Source organism: Rhincodon typus, chromosome 9 (assembly GCF_021869965.1).
Source record: "Rhincodon typus isolate 14 chromosome 9, sRhiTyp1.1, whole genome shotgun sequence".
Classification (NCBI taxonomy): domain Eukaryota; kingdom Metazoa; phylum Chordata; class Chondrichthyes; order Orectolobiformes; family Rhincodontidae; genus Rhincodon; species Rhincodon typus.
Genome location: NC_063340.1, coordinates 47,814,192 through 47,841,811, shown reverse-complemented (window position 1 = coordinate 47,841,811; position 27,620 = coordinate 47,814,192). Strand labels below are relative to the sequence as shown.

Here is a 27,620-nt window from a genome sequence, read left to right as displayed (position 1 = left end):
GTTGGGTGTGGGGGGGCACTGTCAGTCCTGGGGTCAATTCATTGCAAGTCAGGGGGCATGAACAGACGCCACTGAGATGGTACAGAAGGTGGGGGAGCCAGTTGTGGGGGTTGAAGGCAGTATGCTGGGATGCTAAAGGGATAATATTTGTAAAGTCGGGCAGCTCAACATATAGGAACATAGGGACAGGAATTGGCTTTTCCACCGTTCAATGAGATCATGGCTTATTTGTGGTCTAAATCCATATGCCTGCCTTTGGCCCATATCCCCAAATACATTTGCTGAATGAAAAAAAAATCTCTCATATTTAAATTAATCAACAACTGATCCAGCACCCACTGCCACTTGTGGAAGTGGTTTCCAAACAACTACCAGCCTTTGTGTGTAGAAGTGCTTCCTAACCTGTAAATGCATTAGGAGACATTGGTTACAGTGGGAGTAGGAGCGAATAATAATTGTGACCACCTTGCTTTGTAGGGGAATAGTGCAACATGATGGCTGGCATGGGTAAGTGTTGGGCCAGGCCTCAGGGGTAATGTTGGGAGATACTAATGAAATTAATTTGTTGTGTACGAAGATATAGAAGCTCAGGACGGATCCGGTCAACAGAAAATGCAAAAGCAAAAGGGGCATGGAGTTTCAGGGGAGTCATAGAGACTTAGGGTCATACAGCACAGAAACACCCTTTTGTCCAACTCATCTGCGCTGTCCAGACATCCCAAGCTGACCTGGTCCCATTTGCCAGCATTTGGCCCATATCCCTCTGAACCCTTCCTGTTCATATACCAATTCAGATGCTTTTTAGATTTTGTAATTGTAGCCAACTCCACCACTTCCTCTGGTCGCTTGTTCCATACACACACCACTCTCTGCGTGAAAAAATTACCTCTCAGATCCTTTTTAAATCTTTCCTCTGTCACCTTAAACCTATGTTCTCTACTTTTGGACTCCCATACCCTCAGGAAAAGACCTTGGCCAATCAACCTACCCATGCCCCTTATGATTTTATAAACCTCTATAAAGACCCCCTCAGCCTCTGACGCTTCAGGGTAAAAAAAAACCCAGCCCATTCAGTCTCTCCAAATAACTCAAACCCCCCACATCTGGCAACATCCATGTAAATCTTTTCTGCACCCTCTCAAGTTTAACAACACCTTTTCTATAGAAGGGTGACCAGAATGCAGTATTCTAAAAGTGGCCTCATGAATATCCTGTATAGTTGCGACAAGATATCCCAACTCCGATACTCAATGTTCTGACCAATGAAGGCAAACATACCAAACACTTTCTTCACCACCCTGTCCACCTGTGACTCCACTTTCAAGGAACTATGCACCTGCACCCCTACGTCTCTTTGCTTGGCAACACTCCCCAGGGCCCTACCATTAACTGTACAAGTTCTGCCCCAGTTTGCCTTACCAAAATGCAACACCTGACATTTATCTAAATTACACTCCAACTGCCACTCCTCGGCATATTGGCCCATCTGATTAAGGTCCAATTGTACTCTGAGATCATCTCCCAAATTTGTGTTGCCTGTCATTCTCATAAATGCTCACTGGAAGTGGAAAATGGCTGAGGCCATGCCTGGAGTGGTTAGTGTAAACTCATTTTTCTTTCCGTGCATCATCGCTCTACTTATGAGTGATTTGAGGCTCTTCAAGGGCTTACTGCATTAGTCAGGCACTTCCACAATACAAATTGAAGACATCTATAATCATAGCAACCTGCACGTAGCATGTATGCAGGGTCCCACTGCATGGGATACAAATCTCGGTCACAGACAATCTTGACCATATCATTGGTTATGATAGATTGATCATTGTTATCTCTATGAAACAGAAGTAATCATTGGTGACCTTAAAACTTTCATCTGCAGGCCACAATTCAAGAAGACCATTCAAGATCTCACAGGCTGCACAAGAGGACAAAGGTGATTTCCTCTCATGTTATCAACCGTATCCATTCGCCAACATGATCTTTTCCGCAACACTGTCTATATGGGTAATCTGGGCATTGGAGCAGGAATGAGGACGGGGACTCAAGATTTCAGGAATCCTACAACACCTACAATCTCCTACCTAATTTGTGCAGCATGGCTTAAGCTGCACACATTGGAATGAGGTTCCCCATGTCAAACGTCCATGTGGAAACAATCCATTGCTCTCTTTGTTTGAGTGCTCCATGTCCTGGTGTCTGGAAGACTATCCTTCACCACCATCTGTGTGAGATATGAATGGTTACTACTCACATCACCCTTTCTGATATTCCCTTCACAGAATCATTAGAAGCATGATTGCTAATTCCACACCCTCCCCCACATCCAACCACAGAGGTATCATTGCTGGGCCCATAATGCTACAATGGCACAGAAAAATGGACGAGGAACAGATGTGCCAGTAAGTCCAAGACCAGCCACGACTTGCAACAGTTACCATTAGCCTGCACATGAAGAATTCACAACTAAAGGTCCCCTCAGTGTATCAAGGAGCTTCAGCAGGTGCAGAGTCAATCATCCTCAATGCCATTTCCTCCAGTTGAGTAAGTCAGGTTGCTGCCACAAACTGAGGATGTCCTGGAACACAGTCACAGAACCATGGCATTTGCTGAAGACGGACACACAACTTGAAGGAACAGGCAGCCTTCCTATCACAGGAGCCATCAAGGTGACAGCTGTAATAACTTTTTATGCGATTGGCTGCTTCCAAATAACATTGGGATCGTGTGTGTGATCTTACAGCTGTCAACCCACAAATGAGTCAAGGCCATTACCAATGTAAATTGTGCCTGGTTACATCACTTCATCTTGATTCCTCATGATCAGGTCAGTGCGACAACCCATGCAGTAGGCTTTACTAACATAGCTCGCTTGCCCCCTAGGTGCAGTGCACCACAAACTGTTAACATATTATGTTAAGATGCCACATCATAACACAACAGATTTCATTGCGAGAAATGGGCTCCATTCCAACAATGTCATCTGTAATCATCAGTTCCCCAGCTTGAAGGTTTATGCAAGGTACCCTGGGAGCTGCCATAAAACCTACGTTCTTGAGAACTCTCAGCTTCCTGGTTTGCTTCAAGGGCCAGATTTCTTACAGAATGGTCACTGAGAGGTTAAGGTCTAACCTCTGTGAACATGGCTGATGACTCTTATGAAAACCCATGGCTGATGTGGAATATAGATACAATGAAGTCCATTCTTCCCTGAGACAGGGTTCTAAGGTGGGATAATGTTAAGGATCGGCAAATTGTATTGCTTGATTCTAAAAGCTGCAGTGGCAGTGACAGTCTATCGGACAGGTGATGATATAAAATAGCACTATATTTACATGTCAACTTGCATTTGCAATGAAGTGTTATCCATGCCACCTATACGTTATCAGGGGCCTTTCTTTTTCACTGTCTTCCACTACATGCACTGTGAAGAATAGCTCCTGGCTGATCTGGTACATAGCTGGGCTTTAAATTTGATGTCAGTGTCAGGAATCCCTGGTGCCCTCAGCTGCGGGGTGTAGTTTTGCCATTGCTGAGTGCATGATAGCATGTGTGGGGCGCCAGGGAGATTCAATGCATAGATAACCGGGCGAGTGAGGAGAATAAGGTAGTTTGTGGACAAGAACCTTGATGAAACTCACGAAAACTGCCACTTGGCCATTTTTTGGCAAATTTCAACCCTATATTTCAAGTTAGCTTTTTCTTATACTCTAATTTCTTCTCCTGTTATATATTCTGTTTAATCTTCAGAATTATCACCTGTCTTTTCGCAATTATTTGTTTTTCTTTGAGTTTGATACTCCCTTTAATCTTTTTAGTTAACAACTAGACTGGCCAAAACAAAAGTGTCACTAACATTTATTGCTAATTTAATTTTGGGTTTACTGGTGATAGTAGCTTTAATTGGGAAGCAAAAACACACTACTCTTGAAATACTTATTTTTTCATATCCATTATATGACCATGGGTCCCAAAATAAAGTTATATTTGCATGAACTAACTTGTTGCACGGAAGGCCAAACACTTGAATTCACTAATTACATAATTCAATTGCGCATCCTACTTCATCTTTGTACTCTCTTTTCTATCAGACAAACACCTGCTGTATACATTAAACAGTGCTTTTACTTTGCCTCTGGAACAGTTCTGTGTTCAAACTGATATCGTGAAGCAGTAGCAAATTTCACTCAGTTATTAAGTGGAATAAATGCTAATAGGATCCTCATTAGCAGTGTGGTGCTTCCAACCGAGACAGCCCCATCAGTTTTACCCTTCGAATATACTTAGGGAGGTTGCTAAAAATATCAAGGCCATGTGACGTGCAGTTTCACGTATAAAGTACCTTCTAGTTCTTTAATAATCATTACTACATGTCAAAAAAAATGACATTACTGAGATGATAGTATTGTTAACTGTATTAGGAACGTTAGTATGAAAAACCATAAATAACAAAATAAATTTCACTTGTGAAAGATACCTCAGCCACTGAGTTATGATTTTGCCACTTGTCAACTACTAAAAACCAAGTTTTTCACAGATATGCATTGAGCCTAGATTTGTCCAACCTTCCAACGAGGCTCAACAACATACTTAGCGTCATTTGCCAAGTAAAATCAGACGACCACTGAACAAAGTTCAACTTTTAACCAGATGTTTTTGATACAATATTTGAAATTCAGGAAATTCAATCAAGTTCACGGCAAAATGAAAATATACATGCTTTCTGTTTTTTGCCTAGTAGATTGGCAAACTTAGAAAAAGAAACTTGTATAAATCCTACTATCTCTTGTATAAATCCTTGCTATTTATTAAAAAAAAAGAAATATGGCAAGTGATTTTTCTCTACGGATACCTTAGATCTGGATGTGAATGTACATCAGGCAATATTTGCCTTGATCTCTCAAAACTATAAATGAAACTGGTGCACATACTAAGGACACATATGAAATTTCTTTCCTCAGGAACAAAGTTAACAAAAGTCTGCATTGAACTATTTCTACCTTTAATTGTTAGGTTTTGTCAGGTGACAAAGTCATTAACCAATGATGCAATAAGCAACACTACAATTAAACAATAAACCTATTCCATCTGTCCACTTTGAAAGACACTTGGTGTTGTTAGCAGTTCAGTAACTAATAACTAAAAATTTGTGAATTTCTGAGAATTTGCTTTTCAACAAAACCCGTAAGCGACAATCACATAAAATACTCTTTTCTGTAAAAAACAATTCTACTTTACATTAAATCTTTTGGGTATGAAATTTTACTTTCCTGGTCGCACCCAGTTAGTTAGAACAGGGAGCTACAGAAGGAGCTGTTTGGGAAGAAAACATCAGCAAAAAATTGGACCAGGTTGATGCAGAAAGTAGGAAGGTAATTGGCTCAGCAGCCAAGGTGAGTATCAGTAAATTCAAGAGATGTTTCTTGCAAAATACCAGGTTATACTATGTATCTTTTGATCAGTAGCATGAAATTGGGAACTGGAACAAGGGTGCGGAGATCAGACTGGCTGAAAACAAATTACCGTGCTTCACTGGTATGATATTGGGGATTTGTGAGGTCAGTCACAAACCTGGAACACTGAATACAGTAGCTCAATTGATGTGATTCTGTCATGCTATACGTTTCCTATTTATTCACCATGTGGTGTGACACTGTCTAAGCTAAATGCAACCATCCTATTTATTCCAAGAAAGTGAACATTCAATGTCAAAAATGCAATTCTTTCCACTCAACCTGCACTGTATTCAATCCACAGTGATCCTTGAAATAATTGCTGTACATTATGGAGGTAAAATATGCAAGACGTTAAGGGAAACATAAATTAACATAGAGTTGGAATAATAAAGTACTGAAAAACACACTTAAGCTCTTATTTCAAATCATCATATTTTAAAGCAGGACTTTGTCAAAATTCAGTAGCCAAGTTACATGACCATATTTTGCATGAACTTCCTAAAGCTGCAGTCAAATGATAAGTTTTATAATTGGCATGTTTAACAGTCTTCATATTGATTTACTTCTTATTTCCTAGTCACTTAAGAAACTAGTAAAGTTTCTTACCAATGTTAACATGTATGCTGTCTATTCTTAGTTCCCTCTCATTTCCCATCTGTATGCCACCCCTTGCTGACAGCAGCTGAAAGCACAGTTTTAGTTTTTTACAAGTAAGTTGAAATTCAGTTCAATGTCACCACCAAGTCTTTCAATTCCTTCACTGTTCTGAACACATTAGGCCTCAAATCCAAAATCCAGTTTTGGATGAATAAAACTTTACTCCATCGGGCATTAGGAAGATGATAGCCTTTGTCTCTGGCTGACACTACAAACTCCATTGCTGGGCTGCTGACTTCATCCCTCTACCTGGCAATGGTCCAGGACGAAATCAGTCTGTCTGTAATATTGTTGTACCATCTGATCGCAAGATGTGCTTCTGATTACATATCTGCTCCATTACAAAGATCACCTATATCCGCCTCTGCAACGTTGCCCAAAGTTGCCCTCCCACTTACTGATTCAGCTCATTTCTATCAAAACCCATTTTCATATCTTTATTAACTCTAAACTAGCCTATCTTGATGCAGTTGCTGCCAGTACCCATTTTTACCCTTCACACAATTTAGGCCACCCAACCTCTGCATCTTAATATGCATCAAGATCATTCATCAGTTAGACTTTTGCTCTCTGGCCAAAATTGGCTCAGGTCAAGCAATGCCTTAACTTTAAAATCTTCAACCTTGTTTTTAAATCGCTCCATGGCTGAACCCCTTCCCTATCTGTGCAATCTCAACTCTAAGATATCTTCATTCATCTAATTCTGGTCTCTTTCATCTAATTCTGGTCTCTTGAACATCTCAAGTTTTCAATTCTCCAGCATCAAAGGTTGCGCCTAAACTTGCTTAGAACCTAAGTTCTGAAATCCTCTCCTTAACATCTTCACCTCTCTACGTTGCTTTACTTCTTTAAAATTCTTCTTATACCCACCTCTTTGAACAAGCTTTACCTCCTTATGTTATTCTGTGTCATTTTCTTTTATGATGCACCTGTGAAGAATCTTTAAATATTGCGTCACATTACAAATGATACGTAAGTATAAGTTGTCGTTATATTTATTGCACTTTGCTTATCTGTCATACAGTTTCAACTTTTTACTAATAACGTGGCAAACCTTGAGTAACACAGGACCTTAGAGTCTCATTTGACACAATTATGCATGTATGAAAGAGTTCAAATCTGTCACAATGACACCCCAGAGCCCCACTTTTAAATGACTTGTCAAAACTAGAGAGCAGACATTGGGTAAAATTGCATTCATTCATCATGAGGTGCTGGAGAAGTAACTTGTAAATGGTAGACCTTTAAATAGACAAATGTTCATTCTGACTTTAAATGCATATTTCATGCCATCTCAATAACAAATCTCACACAGGGAGCCTTCATGCAATGTGCTATTTTTCATCCAATTCAGTCAACAAAAACAGAAAACTGCTTTGACCTTACTTCCTCACGGTCTGAAAAATTGTGTCCGAAAACGAGGCTGCTTTGTTATTATCTATGTCCATGAAAAGGTCAGATGCTTTTCTCACTCACTCTTAGAATTGTGCCAGTTACAGAGCAGTTCAGAAATAAAAGCAAAGTGCAACAGATGCTGGAAATGTGAAGTAAAAACAGCATTTTTATTTTCCTTTTCACAGCTAACATTTATACCTATTTTACATAATCATCTCTCCTTTGCTAACATTATGACTGACTTTGTACGTTGCTCTAGGTGTCCTCACAGTTTATCACACTTGCTCTTCCCCCCACCCCCTGGACCTGTCTACAACATAAAAACCCACCATAATCCAGCACCTTTCAATTCTGAAATAGAGTCAGATTGGACTTGAAATGCTAACTCTGTTACTCTTTCCACACATGCTGCCAAGACTTATTGAGTTTCTTCTGTTTTTATTTCAATTCATACATAATTTTTTTTTAAACAAGACATGAGTGATTGTCATGAGAAGTATTTTGCAACACCTATTTTCAAAAAGGTAGAAGGATTTTGACAGATCGTTGTTGCACTAATGCAAAGCCCAACAAACATGATGATGTTATAGGGGAACTTTAACAGTATAATGAGAAACAGGGTGTTTGTTACCATGGGATGTGAGCAAACTTACTGCCCAGTCCTCATCATCCTGGAAAAGGCGATGGTGAGCTGTCTTCATGAATTGTTGCAATGCAATGATAAACAAAAAGACACCCAGAAAATAATTGGTCTTTATCTTTAGTTGACTTCTTAACATCAATTGGAACCTGAGTGGAACACTAACCTGATTTCCATATTGAAAGGGGCACATCATCTGAAATGGACTGACACTTTGGAGAGCAATGCCCAAAGCACTTTACACAGGCATAATAAGAAAAAAAGATTAACTCACGTCTGACCACTCTTCAAGAAAGTTTTAGAATGTGAATTACTGTGGATGGGGTGTCCTTGAATGGACATTTCATGACAAAACAAAATGTGTGATATTCACAATATCTGCTTTTGTGGAATTACGCAAAACTCAAAAGTCAATGAATTCCTATACTTACTGTCTTCAAGCACAAAATTTAACACAACAGAACTGCAGTCACCAGTCAAATCATAAGTCGGTGTGAATTGCATATAAATGGCATTGCAAATTACATTATTCTGGACAGAAAATAACAGTACTTATTGTGCAACTGAACAGACTAGAAATAACAAATTTTAATACTCCAAGAATTAGCAGAAACTCGTCAGTATGGAGACCAGCAGGACAAGAGAACAGAGTCCTGTCTAACAACCAGTCAGTTTCGACAGTATGAGGCTAACTAATTCATTTTCAACTGAAAAGATTCATCTCTACACAAAACCAGTTTTAAATTTGTTTAGAAATTCTGAGGATTGTCCAAAAAGAACACAAGAGAACTCATCCAGTCTTCGAATGGTGTGCACCTTAAACGACTGAATTTGAACACTTGATTTACTTCTTGTAATTTTACAAATAATGTAAATGTGTCTATTGTCTCTAGAATCAATTTTTACTCAGGTATATGTGCACACATGAAGGATGGAGGGGACTTCACCATGTTTAAATTTCAGTGTGTTATGTAAATAAATATGGTCCCAGAAATCCTGATGACCAGATAGCCATTTCTGCAGTGAAGTTTATAGAACCATGCAGAATTCCTAAAGTTAAATTTTATGCTTGATGACTCTAAGGGAACTGCCAAAGAAATTGAAGATTCTCTCCTCCAGCTGGAATCCACTGAAAAAGCCCAAAAGCCAAAGAATTCTGAGGGTTCCAACTCACTTGATCTTAACAATGGCCCAAGGAAATGTAGACGATTATAAACTTACTCTTAACTCCTGCGTGACTACTAAACTGAACCTCTGACTCAACAATGCCTACCACTACTCGGACCCTACCTTACCTACACCCCACCTTAACTACACCCAGTCCTCCAATTCATGACCCTTCTCCAACAAGACCCAACCGCGAAGGCATGACCTCATCTTGCTGGACCTGACACCTAGCACCCACCTGATTCGACCTAAGCCAAATGCACACCCTTTTCAAGCTGACCACCTCAAACTACTCAAAACACTCATTCACATATGTGGATTTGTAGCAGCTCATCCACCTGGCACTCTTCACCCTTACCTGCCCAACTGCCACGCTACTCCTTCACTTACTCTGCTGAGTTACATTTTCACAGTTACTATCAAAGTGACTTTAGGACCTTTAAATAAAAAAAAATCCGTTAATATGGCAGCTGGTGCCATAAGAAATGGGAGCATCTTGGCCTGCAACACTGTTCCTGTACTGAGTGTGTTTCTCCCTTGTTTCCACTGATCGACATATTTGGGAAGGGCCAGACTCGGAATTGTGGAAAGAAAAATTGTCAACACACAGATGGTTAGTCTCATAGAAAATTACCATCAAATCTATTCTACCAGTTACAGGAATTCATATGCCTTGTCATATCTTCTGCTTTAAATTTTCCCAAAAGCCTGCTTCATGTATGTCACTGAAAATGATAGCACCAAAGAGATAAAACATTCCTTCTTAACATACTTCATGTAGTGGACATGCATGTAAAGATAATAAGGACAAAGGGGAAAGTGATCCATCGTCCATCCATAGCATTAATTAAAAGGTAATTAGGAAGGTGTGATACAAGAAGTCGGTTTGAATGAAGACTTTAAATGAGGAGGTGAATACAGAAAAGTTTAATGGGCTAGGAGAAAATTCCTTTGCATAGTGCCATGAGAGCAAAAGTCACAACTGTTAATGAATGGGTGGTAAAGAAGTGGGAGGTGGTTACTCTGAGGCAAGAGTAAAATGAACAAGATTCTGGGCATTGTTGGAATGGAAGTGGTCAAGCAGTTCAGAAAGATCAATGTCACAGAGGATTTTAAATGTGACTTATTTTTGGAGTTGGCGGGTAATAGGAATTGGTCAGTAAGGTTGGAGCGTTGGGTCGGTTCACAAGCCTGGACGGAAAAAAACGACCTGGATAAATTTTGAAGCAACAGATGGATTGACAAAAAAGATAGAAAATGAGACAAAAAATGAAAAGGGGTGGTGAATTTTGGCCACAGTTAGACCCCGAGGGATAAGGTTAAGTTGAGCAAGATGCAAGAAGATTGCTAAGTTCATTGGTACATAATGAGAAGAATCCTGCTGGACCCTCCAGGGAGGTATACAAGGCATGAACGTAAGGTTACTGAAGAGGGATTTATGTCTGGGATGATTATAGTCTTCAATTGTTTGGTGCTTGATTCCTTGCTGTGTGTGTAATTTGTTAAGCCTGGTATATGGTCCCTGAGAAAAAGAAAGAATTAAAATTAAAGTAAGCCGCTGTAAGAATGAGGGTAGAATATGTGAACGATTGAATATAACACCAATCACAGACATATACTCTGAAGTGCATCATTTCTGCATATCTCCAAGGAATAAAACACAGCAAAATTAGTAGGAGGTCATGGAAGCAAAGGAGATGAGGAAAATGGCTGACCAACAGGTAAAGTCTTCAACAGGAGTGGAAGGTCCCAAGAAAAGAGGAACTAGCAATGCGCTTGTGTCTTAAAAGACAAATAAAATGTGAGTGTAAATGGATTTAAAAGAGAATTCAAGTAGAATAAAGTTAACTGTGAGGCATGGTGAACATTGTGGTTGGTTGGCTAGCCGAGCTGGTTTGTTGTTCCACAGACGTTTCATTACCCTACTGGGTAGTATCATCATTGCAGCCCCCATTGAAGCGCTGCTGTGTTTTCCCGCTTGTTATTTAAATTCAGGTGTCCATTGAGCTGGATTACCTCACCTCCGGTTTTCCTTCGCAATGGAGTGTATATGGGGTGTGCGTTTGTTGATGGCCTTCTTAGTGGAGAACCAGGCTTCTAGGAATTCCCATGCTTGTCTCTGCTTTGCTTGTCCCAGGATTCTGGTGTTTTCCCAATCGAATTGCTGGTTTTCCTTATCCATGTGGATGGAGATGAGTGAGTATTGGTCGTGTCTTTTTGTTGCCAATTGATGTTTGTGTACCCTTGTGGTTAATTTCCTTCCTGTTTGTCCAATGTACTGTTTGTCACAGTCAGGTTCAAGCACAGAAAAACCTTTCACTAGTTGCTGAGAAAGTTGCAGACAGGATGTAAATCCAGGGGTTCTTCAAGAGGTAAAGTATCACTCAACATGTTGGTAAAGGTTGCCTTGTCAAAACATTCTGGAATTCAATATAAACTCAATCAGATAGCCAGATGATGAATTGGAAAATTGTGTCATCTATTCCAAAATCATTAACCTTTTGAAGTAAAAATAGGTTTCATGTTGTATTTAATGAGGACATAAAAAACACAACCCTTACAGCATGTCAGAAAGATGAATACTCTTTTACGGAGGAGCAACAAATTCACAGTAATTTTCTCTTTCAGATGTATGAGTCACAGTATCCAAATGTTGCAATTCTATTTTTTACATTTGTTCATGAAATTTGGGCATCACTCGAAGGTCAGCATTTACTGCCCATATCAATTGTCCTCAAGAAAGCAATGGTGAGTTGACTACCTTTTTTTCATTCATTTAAAGGATAAGGGTGTTGCTGGCTAGGCCAGCATTTATTGTCCAGAGGGCAGTTAAGAGTCAACCATATTACTGAATGTTTACATCTTACATAGGTCAGACTGGGTGCATAAGAACATAGGAATTAGGACCAGGAGTAGGATATTTAGTCACTCAAGACAATACTACCATTTCAACAAGATATTAGCTCATCTATTCAATGCCATTTTCCCAAAATACCCCATAATCCATGATACCAATAGCTTCTGGGCTGAATTTTACCAGAAATTGGCTAAGTGTCATTTTTGGAATGTTTCATGGAGAGATTTTCTCCTTGAGACCCAGCAAGTTTTCTCACACTATCTTCACAAACTTGCCTCATTGCCCAAGCACCAAACCCCTGTGGCATCTCGCTTGTTAGATCTCCCACTCGCCGTGGGTAGAAATACTCACCCTGGTGCTGGTTCAATGTTCAACGCTCAGCCACACACTCGATCAAGCATTGATAGTTCAGAGTTATCTTTCACCATGCACATGGTGGGAGAGCATTTCATCCAGATGACCTGACTGTTGCCCATCCCCCGATAGTGTCTACTAATGAGTGACCAGACCTCTGACTGACCTGTGTGCAGCTCCCAACTGACTTAAAACGGGTAGCATGGTCACTCAGTGCTTAGCACTGCAGTCTCACAGTGCCAAGAACCTGAGTTCAAATCCAACCTTGGGCGAGTGACTGTGTAGAGTTTGCATGTTCTCCTCATGTCTGCGTGGTTTCCTCTGGGTGCTCTGAATTCCTCCTACAGTCCAAAGATGTGCAGGTCAGGTGGAGTAGCCATGTTAAATTGTGCTAAATTATTCAGGGATGTGTAGGTTATGTGGCTTAGCTATGGGATATGTAAAGTAGGGGGTGGGTTGGGTGGTTGCTCTTCGGAGGGTCAGTGCCAACCTGATGAGCCAAATGACCTCTATCTGCATTGTACGGATTCTACAATATTGCCACTCCATTGCCTCATTGTACTGGACTGAACATGGACCCCTCCTCGGACTGTAATGAAATGGAACTCCTGACTATCCAAGTGGATGGCTGGCCATGTACAATACTCTGACTTGCAATCTGACAATACCTATGACTTACTGTATTGAAGCCCCCTGAATGATGGCTACCCCCTTGACTTGACTAAGAACTATTCGCCTTAGACTTTGAGACATTGGTTAATGCACATGCAGCCCATTTGCCGTATACACTGCTGGCACATGGTGCAGGTATGAGATTGACATTCCATGGTGCCATACAGCAACATGAGCACCCCCTTGAGCGATTCCTGCTGACAAACCATAACAAGCTGTCTGGAAATCCGGAATCAGCAAGATGGAGTCACTGTTATAGAGTTATACAGCCCAGAAAGAAGCCCTTCAGCCCAAACAAGTCTGTGATAATTTATCTACACTAATCCCATTTTCCAGCACTTGTCCCTTAGCTATGAATGTATTTCAAGTGTTCATCCATGTACTTTTTAAAGGTTATGATGTTTCCCGCCTCTACTGTCCTTCCAGGCAGTGCTTTCCAGATTCCCATCAAAATCTGGAACAACTAAATTCTTTTCTACACATTCCCACTAGACCTCCTGCCTTTCACCTTAAAAGTATGACTTCTCATTCGCGATCCTTCAGCTAAGGGGAACAGCTGCTTCCTATCCACCCTGTCCATGCTCGGCACCATCTTATCCACTTCTAACTGGTTCCTCCTCAGCCTTCCTCAGTTCTGAAGAAAACAATCTGAGCCTATCCAGCCTCTCTTCATGGCTAAAATGCTTCATTTTGAGCAACATCCTGTGAATTTCCTCTGTACCCCCTGCAGTGCAGTCACATCCTTCCTATAGAGTGGTGATCAGAACTGTTACTATCTACTTTCTACCCGGTGTGTGGGAGAATCAGAAACTGCATGTAAATGAGGTGAGGTAAACAAATAATGGGATGCTAATACACGCTAATTCAAGCAAATAAGCCTCTCACCTCTCACTAGCCAGAATCTCATGTCACTGCCCAATACTCAGTTGGAAAATGGGACTTTTCTGATATGGATATGGAGATATGGAAAAATTTCTCACTGGACATTTCATGTGATTTTCCCAACTTTCTTGCCATGGTCCATTTCATTGAGGGGCTATTGAAGATTCCACCCTCTTTCCTGAACATACTCAATGACTGAGCTTCCACGATGATCTAAGGTAGAGAATTCAAAAGATTCACTGCCCTGACAGTGAAGAAAATTACAAAGATTCCAAAATTTCCAACAATTCCAAATGTTCACCATTCTGTGAGTGGATGCTCTCCATCCAGGGAAATCTCTCTTCAACAACCCTGTAGACATTGTTTATGTTTCAATGAGCTCACCCCTATTTCTTCCAACCTCGAAAGAATACAAGCTTAATTTTCTCAATCTCTCTTCTAAAGATAATCCCACCATCCCAGGAATCAATCTTCTTGAGTAACAAATATATCTTTACTTGAAGAAGGAGACCAAACTGTACTCAAGTACAATCTCACCAAGGTTCTATACAATTGTGGCAAGTCTTTTTTTAACTTCGGTTGCAATGAAGACCAACAATTGCCTTCCTAATTGATTGTTATACCTGCGTGTTACCTTTTAAGGACCCATGAACAAACATTTTGGTAAAGCAAAGTACTGCGTGCCTACCTTTCCTCAGTCTTAAATTTATTTACAGCATCTACCATGTTAACACATTCAAAATCAACCAAACAAGAATTTCAGTAAGTATCTCTTTGTACATCTTTTAGAAATCCAACTCGGTAATGGTTAGCTAATTACCAGTTACATGTCACATTTGAAAAGGGCATTTTCACTTTACTGAAACAAAAATCAAAGTTTAAAAGGCAACTTATCAAATTAGAATAAAAATTTCTGGAAGCGATAATGTACTCTTGCACTCCTACTTCAATAGATTTGAACCACAGCATGAAACTTGAATAAACCAGAGATATATTAAATTCTCTCAATGGATAATATCTTTCCTGATTTTTTTCCAGGAAGCTTTATCATAAGCATGGATGTACATGCTTTCATAATTCAGACCTTTGATTTGGAGTCATTATTAACAAAACTGAGTTAGAAATTGCAACGCAAGAAAAATATAAGCCTTTGAATGTAAAGAAATTAACACTGTTACAGAAGAATGCAAGCAGAAATCAGCACCCAGAAAATGAAAAACCACACCACAATCAACCCGTAATACTTGGAAGTGAATGTATTATTCTCACTGGAGCTCTATTTTGAAGTATACTCGATAAGGCAGGCCAGTCTCTGTCATTCATAAGTTTTACTGACATCAAACAAACCTATTTTTGTGAAAGGACAAGGTCACCTACAGTTCAGGAAAGCTGAAGAGTCATTTTACAAGTTAAATATTGAAGTGATAGACATTAAAAATCAGCTCCTGAACTCCAAAACTGTGTAAGAGGAGGCACAGTTAATACTTAATTTCTCTTCAACTGTTAACCCTTTGTGAACAAGATTTTATTTGGTTGCTTTTAAAATCCTGTCCTGCACTGTCATGCAGAAAAGATTTCTTCAGACTTGTTCATGGTTTAAAGTTCACCATAAATGTAAATTAGTGTAATATTTACAAAGTTAATGTAATGGTTATACTCCTATTTGAGCTCTCATCCCCAGTTTTCAAACTTCACAATTGGGCCAATTTATGAGCTCCTCCATAGAGTCTGCGTAAGCTCAAATAACAATTGGGTTCCCTGAAAGCAAAACAGCTACACACTGAACTGGGATGGGCTTGCCTCTTTTGGTAACACACAATTTTGTTTTTCATTTTGGACTTATTCCTGTTGAGCCTACCACTAACATTCAGAAATAAATTTGAAACTGAAAAAATAATTCACAAGCCTCAATGCACTATTCATGTTAGCTAACAGATATATTCCATGGAACATTTTTTTCCTTTTAATCTAGTACTGTGGAACAAGAACATATTTTACAAAGAACCAGAACAACTCTAATCTGGTCTGACAGAAAACATACATAGTAAGTTTTACATCTGATTTATTTCTTGCTAATACTTTTCTATTTTCTAATCCTCCTTAATTGAAGTGTCATTTTTTGTTGCAGTAATGTTCCATTGACACCCTCTAGTTTTTAGTGAAAGTATTCATTCTCCGTCTGTAAGTTTATCTGACACAGTCAAGTTAGTTTACTATCGAAATAATGACAACCAAGACAACATGGGTTGATAGCAATTAAAAGCAGTGCTAGATTTTCCCAACAAGTGATGGGCAGAAATGTATTGAGTGGGCCTTAACATCATTAGGCAGGAACTGCATCCTGAATTCACAGCCCCACTCCCAGCACCAGAAATCTTTAGCAGCGGGGTACAGGTTGGGAACCTCCACACTCATGTCCCAACATCACTGAGATATTGGGCAGTTTTATGGCATCAGTTTGGTTTTGAGAGGTTTTGTGAATCACACTAGTACACAAAGGGTGTGAGAATGGAGAATCTAGAATGTGGGGGCATTGTCTCAGCACAAGGAGCCAATCTTTTAAAACTCAGACGAGGAAATACCTCTTAACTCAAAAGGTAATGAAACTTGACATTCTCTTCTCTAGAGTTTTGTTGATACTCCATCATTGAATTTGGTTGACACTGAGACAGGCTGATGCTCAGTCTCTCAGGGAATCAAGGTGGATGAGGAATGTTTGGGAAAATAAAATTGAGCCCGATATCAGCCATGATTGTATTGAATGGTACATAAACTCAACCGTCCTGTCACGCACAGAGGGGGCAAAAACAAAGTTGCTGGAAAAGCCCAGCAGGTCTGGCAGCATCTGCGAAGGTCAAAAAACAGAGCTAAAGTTTCAGGCCCGGTGATCCTTCCTGTTTTTGTTCATGATTTACAGCATCTGCAGTTCTATCGGTTTTTATTACGCGCAGAGGGGGAATGGGGTGAATTTAAATTATGATTGCAATTCTCCTCTTTATCCTGAGACAGTGAGTCTTGTTTGATTTACTCCTTTCCTTTTTACTCCCATTTTACCAGGACAGACCAAAAGCTGTTTCCCCTCCCTCTCCCATCCCCAATCACTGTGTTTCGATTCCAATTTTTGAAAAAAATTAACCCACTGCAAAATATCTTTAACATGAAATTAAAGACAGGGTTTATTAGCAAAACATTCAGGTGACAGGAGAACTGCTTTGTTATTCCTTCCACACACTCAAGCACTCTGGAAATTAAAGAAGACATGACAGGAGAGGAGATGGCATATAAACTACGAGTTTCAGGTAAATCCAGAAGTAATAAACAATCGTTATACTTGAGATACAACTTCCTGGATATCAGTGTCCTTTAATAATTTACTTGGTGTGCTGGGTCCAGTCACTTTTCTTCCCCTAAGTGTTGGCTTCTTTCCAGCCAGAAAATTGAAGATAGACATATAGATTCTGACACTAGTTGGCACCCCATCCTGAAATCCTGGTCTCCTTCTACAGTGTGACACCAACTGATTCAGAGTCCTAGAATTATATATTTAAGCAGCTCAAACAGCTCTGATTTTAGTCATGTGAAAATTCCAGGAATTGTAAGTTGTCAAGGTACTGAACAATGTAAAAGTGTAAAGGTCTTCAGATGAGTTTTATGCATATTGAAATTCAAATACAATTATTATGGCTACTTGTTTGACTGTTTCACAGCTTTAATGGATAGCTGGGCTTTCACTTCTCTCAAAATTTTGAAACGTCTACAAATGGTTGATCTTCTAGCTGTCATCAATGACATTAACGATTAAGCCCAAAAGAGTTTGTTGTTCAATTGAATCTTATTATGAAATGTTGGCTGACTTCCAAATTCTCCAACCGATTTAGCCCAGCAAACACTTATGTGCTAATTCAATGGAAATATATTATGAATGCTTATCTCAAATTGAAACCAAAAGAAAATGCTGTTAAGCAAGGCTTGTTGACAGAGTTGCAAAAGGAAATGTGATCTTGATAGGTTTGGCACATTCATTACTGTTTTCTAAATATAGTAATAAGTAATCATTGTTTTTGTAACAGATTTATAAGCTATGCAGAAGATTTGGAGTTTTAAAGTTGATATCAAGTAATGTTTGTTTATTTTGAGTGATAAAGAAGCTTCTTGAAGACTTTCCCAAATGATTATATCTCTTGTAAATTCTGGATTTCATAAAAGATTTTTTTCATCTAAACTCATGGTATAAACTGATCACTGGCTGGGCGAGCATTTATTGCTTGACCTTTAACTGCCCTTGAGAAGGTGGTATTGAGTTACCTTCTTGCCTGTTGCAGGCCATGCACAGCAGGAAGACCCACAATGTTATCAGAGAGTGATTCCAAGATATTGACACAATGACATCAAAGGAATGGTGATATATTTACAAGTCACAACGGTGAGTGGTTGGAGGGGAACTTGCAGGTGGAAGGTGAATAGGTTAGAGAGGGAATGAGATTAAGATGGACATGGAAATAGGGTGATGAAGAAGGTATGAAAATGAGGAAGGTATGGGTACACACAGTTAAGTCCAGTATGAGGGGCTATAATATGGTGATGGGGGCATAGAGAGGGATGAAGGCAGTGAGCAAAAGTATGCAATTAAGGTCTCGGGAGCTGTACACTCATCTCCAGAATTGGGCCAATGTGTCAGTGAATTTTTTTTTAACTTGCCCACCTCAGACACTGTTCCACCTCCTCCTCCTCCATCTTGGGCCTATTGCTGGAGGTTGCAGGTCCTACTCCAGCTTGCTCTGGCTCCTTGCATTGAAATTACTCGTCTGGAGATGGAATTGTTGCAATAGCTCCCAACTACGAGTCCCAAACCTCACCATGCACCCTGTACCCAACACATAACCCCTCTACTTCCTCCCAAGATGAAAATCCAGCAGCAAAAGTCTTTCACCAACCACCTCCTCTAAGTCATTGACTAAGTACTAAATTTAACCCGTATAACATTTTCCCAACGTAGGTCAATTCACACATGGAGAGAAACATGGGAGTTATCCTCAGTGTCCTCGCCAAACGTTATATGTCTCTGAATGAACGTCTTTTTAAAAAAAGTATCAAATTGCTGTCTAGGCGTATATTGCCATATTTCCTACCTGTAAACAGTAGCCATGTGTCAAAAAGTATAGGGATGGCTGTGAAACATTTTGTGATATCTGGTATTCATAGGAAACACTATAAGATTGCAAACTGTTTAAAATCTGCCTAATAAATTTCTCACTGCAATGTAACTTTCCTTGGCAGAGAGGGTTACAAAGATTCTGCCCTCAGACATTTGTACTCTTCTGTTATGAGACACTAACAGACTTATATGAGTGACCAGAGGCTTATTCAACTTTTGTTTTCATCTTTACAGGGAAACAAATAACACCTACAATTTCCTTTCTTGCTTGTTTGGCTAAAATTTGTATCAATTATGTAGTGAAATGTATTAAAGAATTCAAGTACTAAGATTTCTTCATACAGAGCCTATGTTACACTAAAACTTTGATCACTAAACTTTAGAGATATTTCTTCAATAAAATCCATAATCCATCAGCATTATAAGAGGAGTTAACCATTCAATCAATCAATCAATAACTTATTCTATGTCTGTCGAACGTGTACAACAAATAAATTTACCTTTAGCGATATTGTGGATGGAAAGCTGGCTGGTTTTGCCTGATGTGGCAAAAGGAGGAGATCTACACAAAATATCTGCTCCCAGACCGCCTTGGAGCCAAAACTGGAAAGTACAAAGCTGACAAATGAAAGTCACTACCCATTAAATATCAAGGTCTGTGTGTGGAAAACAACCAAAATTTGCATAAACCCTGCGCTAAAGACCATTAATGGCACGATAGTAGCAATGTTTCAAAAGGCATAGAAAGCAAAGAAAACACATCAAGAGTAATTTAAAAACCTGTTAGCGCGAAACCTGTCAAATGAAAAGTAAGTCAGATAGCAACTCTGAATTTTAAAGGTGACATGGTGTTTCATCAGCCAAGGACATCCCATTTTGCTCTGATTATAAGATAATTGGTTCCATGGCCATGAGATCTCATGTATCTAAAGGATAGGGCTATTGCTCTCAGATGGACCCAATAATCAAAGATCTTTGAAATATGTGTTCATTGTATATCCATTTGTGGTCTGCCAAAATGACTTTCTTCAAACATAGAGTTGATAATAATGTTCCCTAGTTAGACTGATTTCCACAGATCAATGTTGCCTACAGTTTAACAATGGAATATTGCACTTGATGCTGTGGTTTAGGGGATTAAAATACCTACCTTGCACACAGGCAATCCCAGCACAGAAGGTCTCCTATGGTGCAGTGGTTCTGTCCCTATCTCTGGGTCTGAACGTCCAGGGTCAATTCCAACTTTGCCAGATTTGTGCCATAACTTGTTCAGACAGGTTGGTTAAAACAACCTCTTCTTCAGGCTCTCATGGCAAGGTGTTAGCACCCCCACCCTCCTGACCTAAAGGACTGGCTTCAAGTCTGAACAAGTTGATTAACAGTAATTTGCCTAGAGCAGTGCTTGTTTGAAAAATAAAAGGTTCAAAGAATGGGGTGCTAGCAACGTCTCTATAATCCAGAGTCCCAGGCTAATGTACTGATGTCTTGTAGCGCTGTAGTAATGTCCCTGCTCTTGGGTTAGAAGGTCCAGGTTCGAGTCCCAACTAGTCCAGTGGTGCATTTTTACTTGTCCGAATGGGTTGATTAAAACAAAAATAAGAAAAAATATTTGCCACCCCACTGTTACTTTATTAGTTTTAATTATCTCTTCCTGCCAAAGTTTAGTGAGAGGTCACTAATTCCTCCATAGCACAAGTTTATGAATAATCTAAAAAGAATGTTTTAAATTATGCATTTGTGAATGGGTACATTTTGAACAGCAGCCAGTACTTTATTATAGAAAATCCCTGACAAAGTCTGAAACAAATCCAATAATAGTTATCTTATTTAAGTCGAGAACTTAAAGCAAAATGACAAATATTCTGGTTCTGGTAAAATATATGTTTTTAATTCATCCATTGGATGTGGCCATCACTGTCTCGGCCAGCAGTTTTTGCTTAGCCATAGTTGCCCAGGGGACAGTTAAGAACTAGCCAATTTCTGCAGTTCTTGAGTCACATGTAGGTTAGAGCAGGTAAGGATGGCAGGTTTTCTTCCCTAAAAGACATTAGAGAATCAGACAGGTTCAACAATTTTAAGCAGTTTCATGGTCCTCATTAAATTCTTAACTCCAGATTGTCCTATGAAATCCTGGACTCATTTTAAGTCTCATATGGATACTAGGTAAGTTTGCCAAGCACAGGCCAGCCCATCCCTGACATTTAGAGAGAAGTGGCAGCAAACCCCATCATCTGCCCCAGACCCCACAAAATCCTGCCTGCAGAACGAAAATGGTGATATAGGCAGACCACTGGGCATCAGTAGCTGTTCAATAGCCGATGTCTGACCTTAAAGATGTGCTGTTTCTTTGTACACAACATTAGATTCCAAGAAAAGTACTTGTAAACTAAGCAGCGTAAGGTCCAAAGATGTAGGACGGCTCGACATGGAGGTCAGAGAAGCACACTAATTTTGCTGAAGGCTTCCCTTAAGGTGCACATTGCAAATAGCATGTACCTCTGGAACATTGCTCCATATAGATCATCAAGTTTATGTTACATGCTGTATAGAAGGAAGCCTTAATGAGCCTTGCATTATGTGTACATCCAAGTTCAAAGCAGCAACCAATCCTTGGAACTTAATAGTATTAAGTATTATAAACATTGTACACTGTGTAGGCCCAATAATGACAGATACCCACATTAAGTGTGCTGCAACCATATGTACAAGGCAGTCTACGTTCTTGAATGTAGAATGTAAGAACGGCTCATGTTTTGAAAGGCACAAAATGGCCGAGAAGGTTTAAAACAAAATAGGACAGCCTGCTCTAACATTTAACTGAAACATAATGCTCAGTAGCAGCAGTGTGTACTACGTACAAGATGCACTGCAGAAATTCACCAAAGATCCTCAGATAGCACCTTCCAAACCCATGACCACTTCCATGTAGAAGGACATGGGCAGCAGATTTTTGGGAACGCCACCACCTTCAAGATTCCCCCCAACCTATTCACTATCCTGACTTGGAAGTATATTGCTGTCCTTTCATTGTCGCTGGGTCAAAATTTTGGAATTCCCTCCCTAATGGCATTGTGGGTCAATCCAGAGCAGGTGGACTGCAGCGGTTGAAGACAGCTCACCACCAACTTCTCAAGGGCGACTAGAGGTGGGCAATAAATGCTGGCCAGCCAGCGATGCCACATCCCACAAATAAATCATAAAAAAAACCTTTGAACAGGATGACTCCAAGGTCAGCAAGGGGGCCTTACGAGCAACCATCCAAGACAGTTTGATAAAAGGATGCCCAAGGATAGACAAGTGATCGATTCCAACCTCATTAACGAAAGGATGTTGTCCTACTAAGTGAATAACACCAGGGATGCAAATCTCAGCCCACAAACCAGTCAGACTAACTCCCTATGCAGCTGTAAACACAACAGCTAAAGTTATTTTGTAGCAATTAATTTTTTTTAAGTAACCATAATATTAAGAAATAAGTTCTCGTTAAAGATTCTTCAGATAATCATAGGGGGAGGTTTCAACATAAGGATAGGTACACATATAACTAAAAATATAATAGAAACATTAGGTGAAAAACATTTAAATACAGATGTGCAAGCTAATTAGTCTCAGGAAATGCTTATCTCTGCAAAAAGATGCCTGGTAAGCCCTGAACGATGTAGAGTGGTCACAACTTATTAATTACAAAGTGCTAACTGCAGAAGTAGTTGTGTAACAGAAATCAATATTACAAATCTTGCAGCAGTTAGTTAAAACGAACAACTTTTTCTTTTTTTTACATATACAATTGGGATGGTGAGAGATATAAAAGGAATGACTAATATTGGTAAAGGCAGCACATGGAATACAATGGATTATAGAATTCAAGCAGCCCTGAGAGATAAGCAAATCTAGGACAAATCAGAAGGAATATAACTGATAACTTTTGGAATGCAAATTAAAGAATGCATCGAAAGATCCCAAGGCCAAGAGATTACAATGTCTGGTAAACACCATAAGATCATGGGAATCTGGGGCTGTCCATGGGAATGCCCATCATTGACTAGGTATCCCAAAGGATTGGGTTTATGGGTTAAAGGGAAAGGATAGTGACTACACTGTATTTGTTTATGGCAACACAAAATGGAGTTGTAAAGACAGTGGTCAGGGGTCTGGCTGGTCTGGTCTAGGTGCTATTCATTGAAGTTGGTTAGAGATCTTGAGTGAATACAGTCTAGGGAGTCTGTATGTTGCTAGCTGAGCAGGGTGAAAGCGGGAGCAGTGCTGTCAGGACAGTATGGGGGATCTCTGTAAAGAGGTGGGAGAGTTGAGGCTGGAGGAGGAATGGGGAAGCTGAGAAATGTAATGAGGCGGGGATAAGGACAGTGAAAGGGGGAAACTTAAGTTACATGGGTGGGGTAGGAGGAGGAGGATTAAAGTGAATGGGAGGCTTCAGCAGGAGGGATTTAGTGCCAGCACTCACTATGGAGGCTCCACAAGGAGGTGTGTGGAGGGTGGGCATCCTGAAGGTGTAATGTCAGGGTTTAGGGGTAGGAGGGCAGCTGGAAGCAAAGCTCAATGTCATGGGTGTACACATGGGTCAGACAGATGGACTATCAGGGTAGTGTGAGATAACAGGGGACATGAAAGCTCTATGTCAGTACGAGGTGAGCAGGTAGAGCCTAGTGCTGACAGTGTGCACCATAAGCTGTGTCCCTGCCAACAGTTGCCCTTCTCTAGGTGCAAAATGCGTCTGAAAATTGGCTGGAACAGCACAAAGGATGCATGGATTTGGTATAAGCTTGATGGACGAAAGCATGGCATCCACATTTGCTGGATGCTTGGACTTTGAAAATGCAAATACGTGAAACATACATTTGTAAACTCCAGCTAAATTTATTTGCAAAGTTTCCTCAGCTATTTGCAATGTGTCCAGCCTAAACGTACTTTGGCTTCAAATGTTGATGAAATGTGTCCCACACTTGCAAGTCTTCCAATGATTCTGTGAGGAACATTGTCGTCATCATTTATCATGTAAGTATCACGAAGGATTCTACTGAATGTAATGAAAGGTTGAATGATTGATGTGGTTCTGGAATGGGAAGGGAATTAGGGCACAACAAGCAGGCTCTTTTCTTTCTAACATCTCTGTCTTGGGTTTGCTGCAGTGCTCCAATGAAGCTCAGCGCAAGCTGGAATAACAGCCCCTCATTTTCCACTTGGGGACTCTGTAACCTTCAGGACTCAAAATCGTGTTCAATAATTTTAGATCCTGAATACCTCCTTCTCTATTCTTTACCTACAGTCACACCCCAGGCTCTGTATAGCCAGCGCATTTTCACCAAGTTATGGCGCTCATTATCAGCTTTTCTTTCATCCTGGCAGATTATCATCCATCCCTAACTGCCATTCTCCCTCTGGTCTCCATCTTTGCCTATCTGCTCACTACTCACTCACGCACGCTGTCTTCAGCATACGTACCATGTATTCCTAACTATTATCAGTTCTTAAGAAGGGTTTCACTGGACTTGAAATATTCACTCTGCTTTCTCTCCATAGATGCTGCCAGATCTGCTAAGGTCCTCCAGCAATTTCTGTTTTTGTTTTAGATTTTCAGCATTCACAATTCTTTGTTTTATTTCAATAAAGGCATTGCTATGAATGGTGCCACAGCAATGGTGAACATACTGGTATAGAAATATATGAATTTGAACTAAAGGACAGGCATATTGTCCCAATCAGCCTCTATCAATGCAACCAGTCTGTGCCTGTGTGTTTCTTTTCCCCCAAATGCCAAACAAAGGCACATTTACTAGCACAGCATCACTTTTTATCTCTCACAAGCCAGCGCAGCCTTCAAGTCAATTCTGTCAAACTTACGAGAGAAATCTTTTTAAAAAGTGCCAAGTTATGAGAAGGATGTGCCAAACAAACATGTGAAGAGAGCAAGCTGTAGGCAGAGGGTTGCAAAGTTAATACTGAGGTTATGCAGCAAATCTGGAATCCCCCTCTGACCAATTATGGGAATGATTACCTTTCTCATTGATGCAACACTAAAGTAGCCTCCTGCTTACATGGTTAGGAAAGTAGAAGAACTGTATAAAAAAGGCAACAGAACCCACAACCACAACTAACATTTTTGGTTTCTAGATGTGCAGTATTTAAGTTTTTGTCCTCTAAAGGTCTTGGAAAGATTTGGCAATTTTGTTAGATTTTCTAAGCACTTGCTCAAATTGTTACGTCACACATCCCTAAACCTAATTTCAGATTTGGATGAAACACTTCATTATTTTCTACATTACTGTGATATGAAACAACCCTGTATCTCAAGAGAGGCTATTTTGCCATCCCTCTCCCAATATGTACAGTGAAATATAAACACCGAATCATGAAGTTGCTAAAAAGAAATAATTTGCAATCGACAAATCGGCATATAAATTATGAAGTCGTAATATAAAAATGCCCAGACATCTTAAGACTTGGTTCCAAAGAGGTTTGCACAAGTACAAATGACTCTGTGTGAGTTCACATTTCCTTTTGTAACTGCCAGAAATTGCTGAATATTTTCTTTTCAGCTTTTGACAGTTAATGCACCAGTTACATTAATTTCATAAATCTGTGGTAGCATCTGAGAAAATTCAATACAAAACACTCTACAGCTAAATCACAATTCCCAAAATTGGCTTCGTCAACTGTCAATGGTTTCATTAACGTTTCCACAGCTGCCAAGCATTTCAGTTTTGCAAGGTCATAGACTTGTTAGGTGGATGAACCTTGTTAAAAGTGTACACATGCAGTAACTATATATAGTATTTATTTGAGTATGGAGTGCACCGCAAAATGGTAACACAAAATAGTGCAGGTGATAGCATAAACTATGTGAACAGGTCCGGTCATTTATCACTGTCATTTACGTCCCAAGGTGGGTTATGGCCTTGAAACAAGTACTGGTCTGTGTACTGACAAACATAATTGATACAGTTCTTTTCTGGTTTGGTTGATCTTTTTAACCATGATGGCCATGCAAGAAAACAGTTATGAGCTTTGCAACTCTCGCCAAAATTACAGCACTGGGGTCATATATAAGCACCTTAATATCTTGTCAAACATCATGGCCAAAAACTTTGGTTTTGGGAACAAATCAGAATTTCTGGTACAGAGTGCGCACAAAATTGTGCCCAACCCGATTTTTGTTTTCTTGAGTTTCCATTCAAATGCATTTGGTTAGCACCAAACAGTTAATCTGTCACAGACTAGTAGTGAAAAGGGCAGCATTTCGAAATGCTTTCTTACAAAGAAAATCAGCTTTAAAAGACATCAATCCTTGATTTGTTAAGACTGAGACCATTTTGACGTGGGATGACTGAGACCAAAAGAGCTTGCTATGTATTTTTGATATATATGATGTAGCTAATACAGCTGAAAATGTCTTTGTCACAGAAAATAAGCTGGGAGATTGGTGTTAGGGCTGAACAGTATGGGAGCAAGTGGAATGCTGGAACAAAACGGGGGAGGCGATGGCCTTTTTTTTTCTTTATTCATTCAAGGGATGTGGGCATCGCTGGCCAGGCAGGATTTACGTTTACCTGTACGTTTACCTCCCCAGTGGTATTATTGCTGGACTGTTAATCCAGAGACCCAGACAATGTTCTGGGGACCTGGGTTAGAATCCCACCACGGCAGATGGTGGAATTTGCATACAATAAATATCTGGAATTAACAGTCTAATGATGACCGTGGATCCATTGTCGATTATCAGAAAACCCCATCTGATTCACTAATGTCTTTTAGGGAAGGAAACTGCCATCCTTACCTGGTCTAGCCTACATGTGACTCCAGACCCTCAGCAATGTGGTTGACTCTTAACTGCCCTCTGGGCAATTAGGAATGGGCAATAAATGCTGCCTAGCCAGCGACGCCCTCGTCTCGTGAACGAATAAAGGAAAAAAAAACATGCCTAGTTTTGGATGGTGGTCTGAAGGTTTAAGCATGCTGGAATTTGGAGTGGCAACAGCAACAGGTAAATGTAAACTTTCAATACTGTGATTATTTGAATGAATCTAGGTTGAGTAACATCTCACTCTTTGCCAGAGAGTAACTGAGGTGAGTGGGTGACCATTTGTTGTGCTTGGGAAAGGTAAATGTTCAGATCCCAAATGTCAGAGACATTCCAGGATCAGTGTAAAATATGGAAGAGGTAATTTTGTATTGAGACTTCAAGGTCATGTTATTCTGGATTGAAAAAGAAAATGGTCCAACATAAGGAATGAGTCTGGAATAAGATCTGCGTGAAACCATAAAATAAAATAGAAGGGACTGATTCACAATAATTATGGAATGTATAATCCTAACCGTGATGGGGGTCTTGAATGATTCCTTCAGACCAAATCAGATCACATCACATCCTGA

General features: G+C 39.9%; 1 protein-coding gene across 3 annotated transcripts in view; it reads right to left on the bottom strand.

Moving 5' to 3' along the window:
* Window positions 1–27,620, bottom strand: part of nrxn1a (neurexin 1a) — a 1,567,205-nt gene that overhangs the window by 213,922 nt on the left and 1,325,663 nt on the right. For 2 of the 3 annotated variants that reach the window (XM_048601292.1, XM_048601293.1), the window contains one exon: window positions 25,514–25,530. The exons of the other annotated variant lie outside the window; for it this stretch is intronic. In XM_048601292.1, the coding sequence (XP_048457249.1) occupies window positions 25,514–25,530 (17 nt within the window). The remainder of the gene's footprint in view (window positions 1–25,513; window positions 25,531–27,620) is intronic. 3 annotated transcript variants of the gene reach the window in all.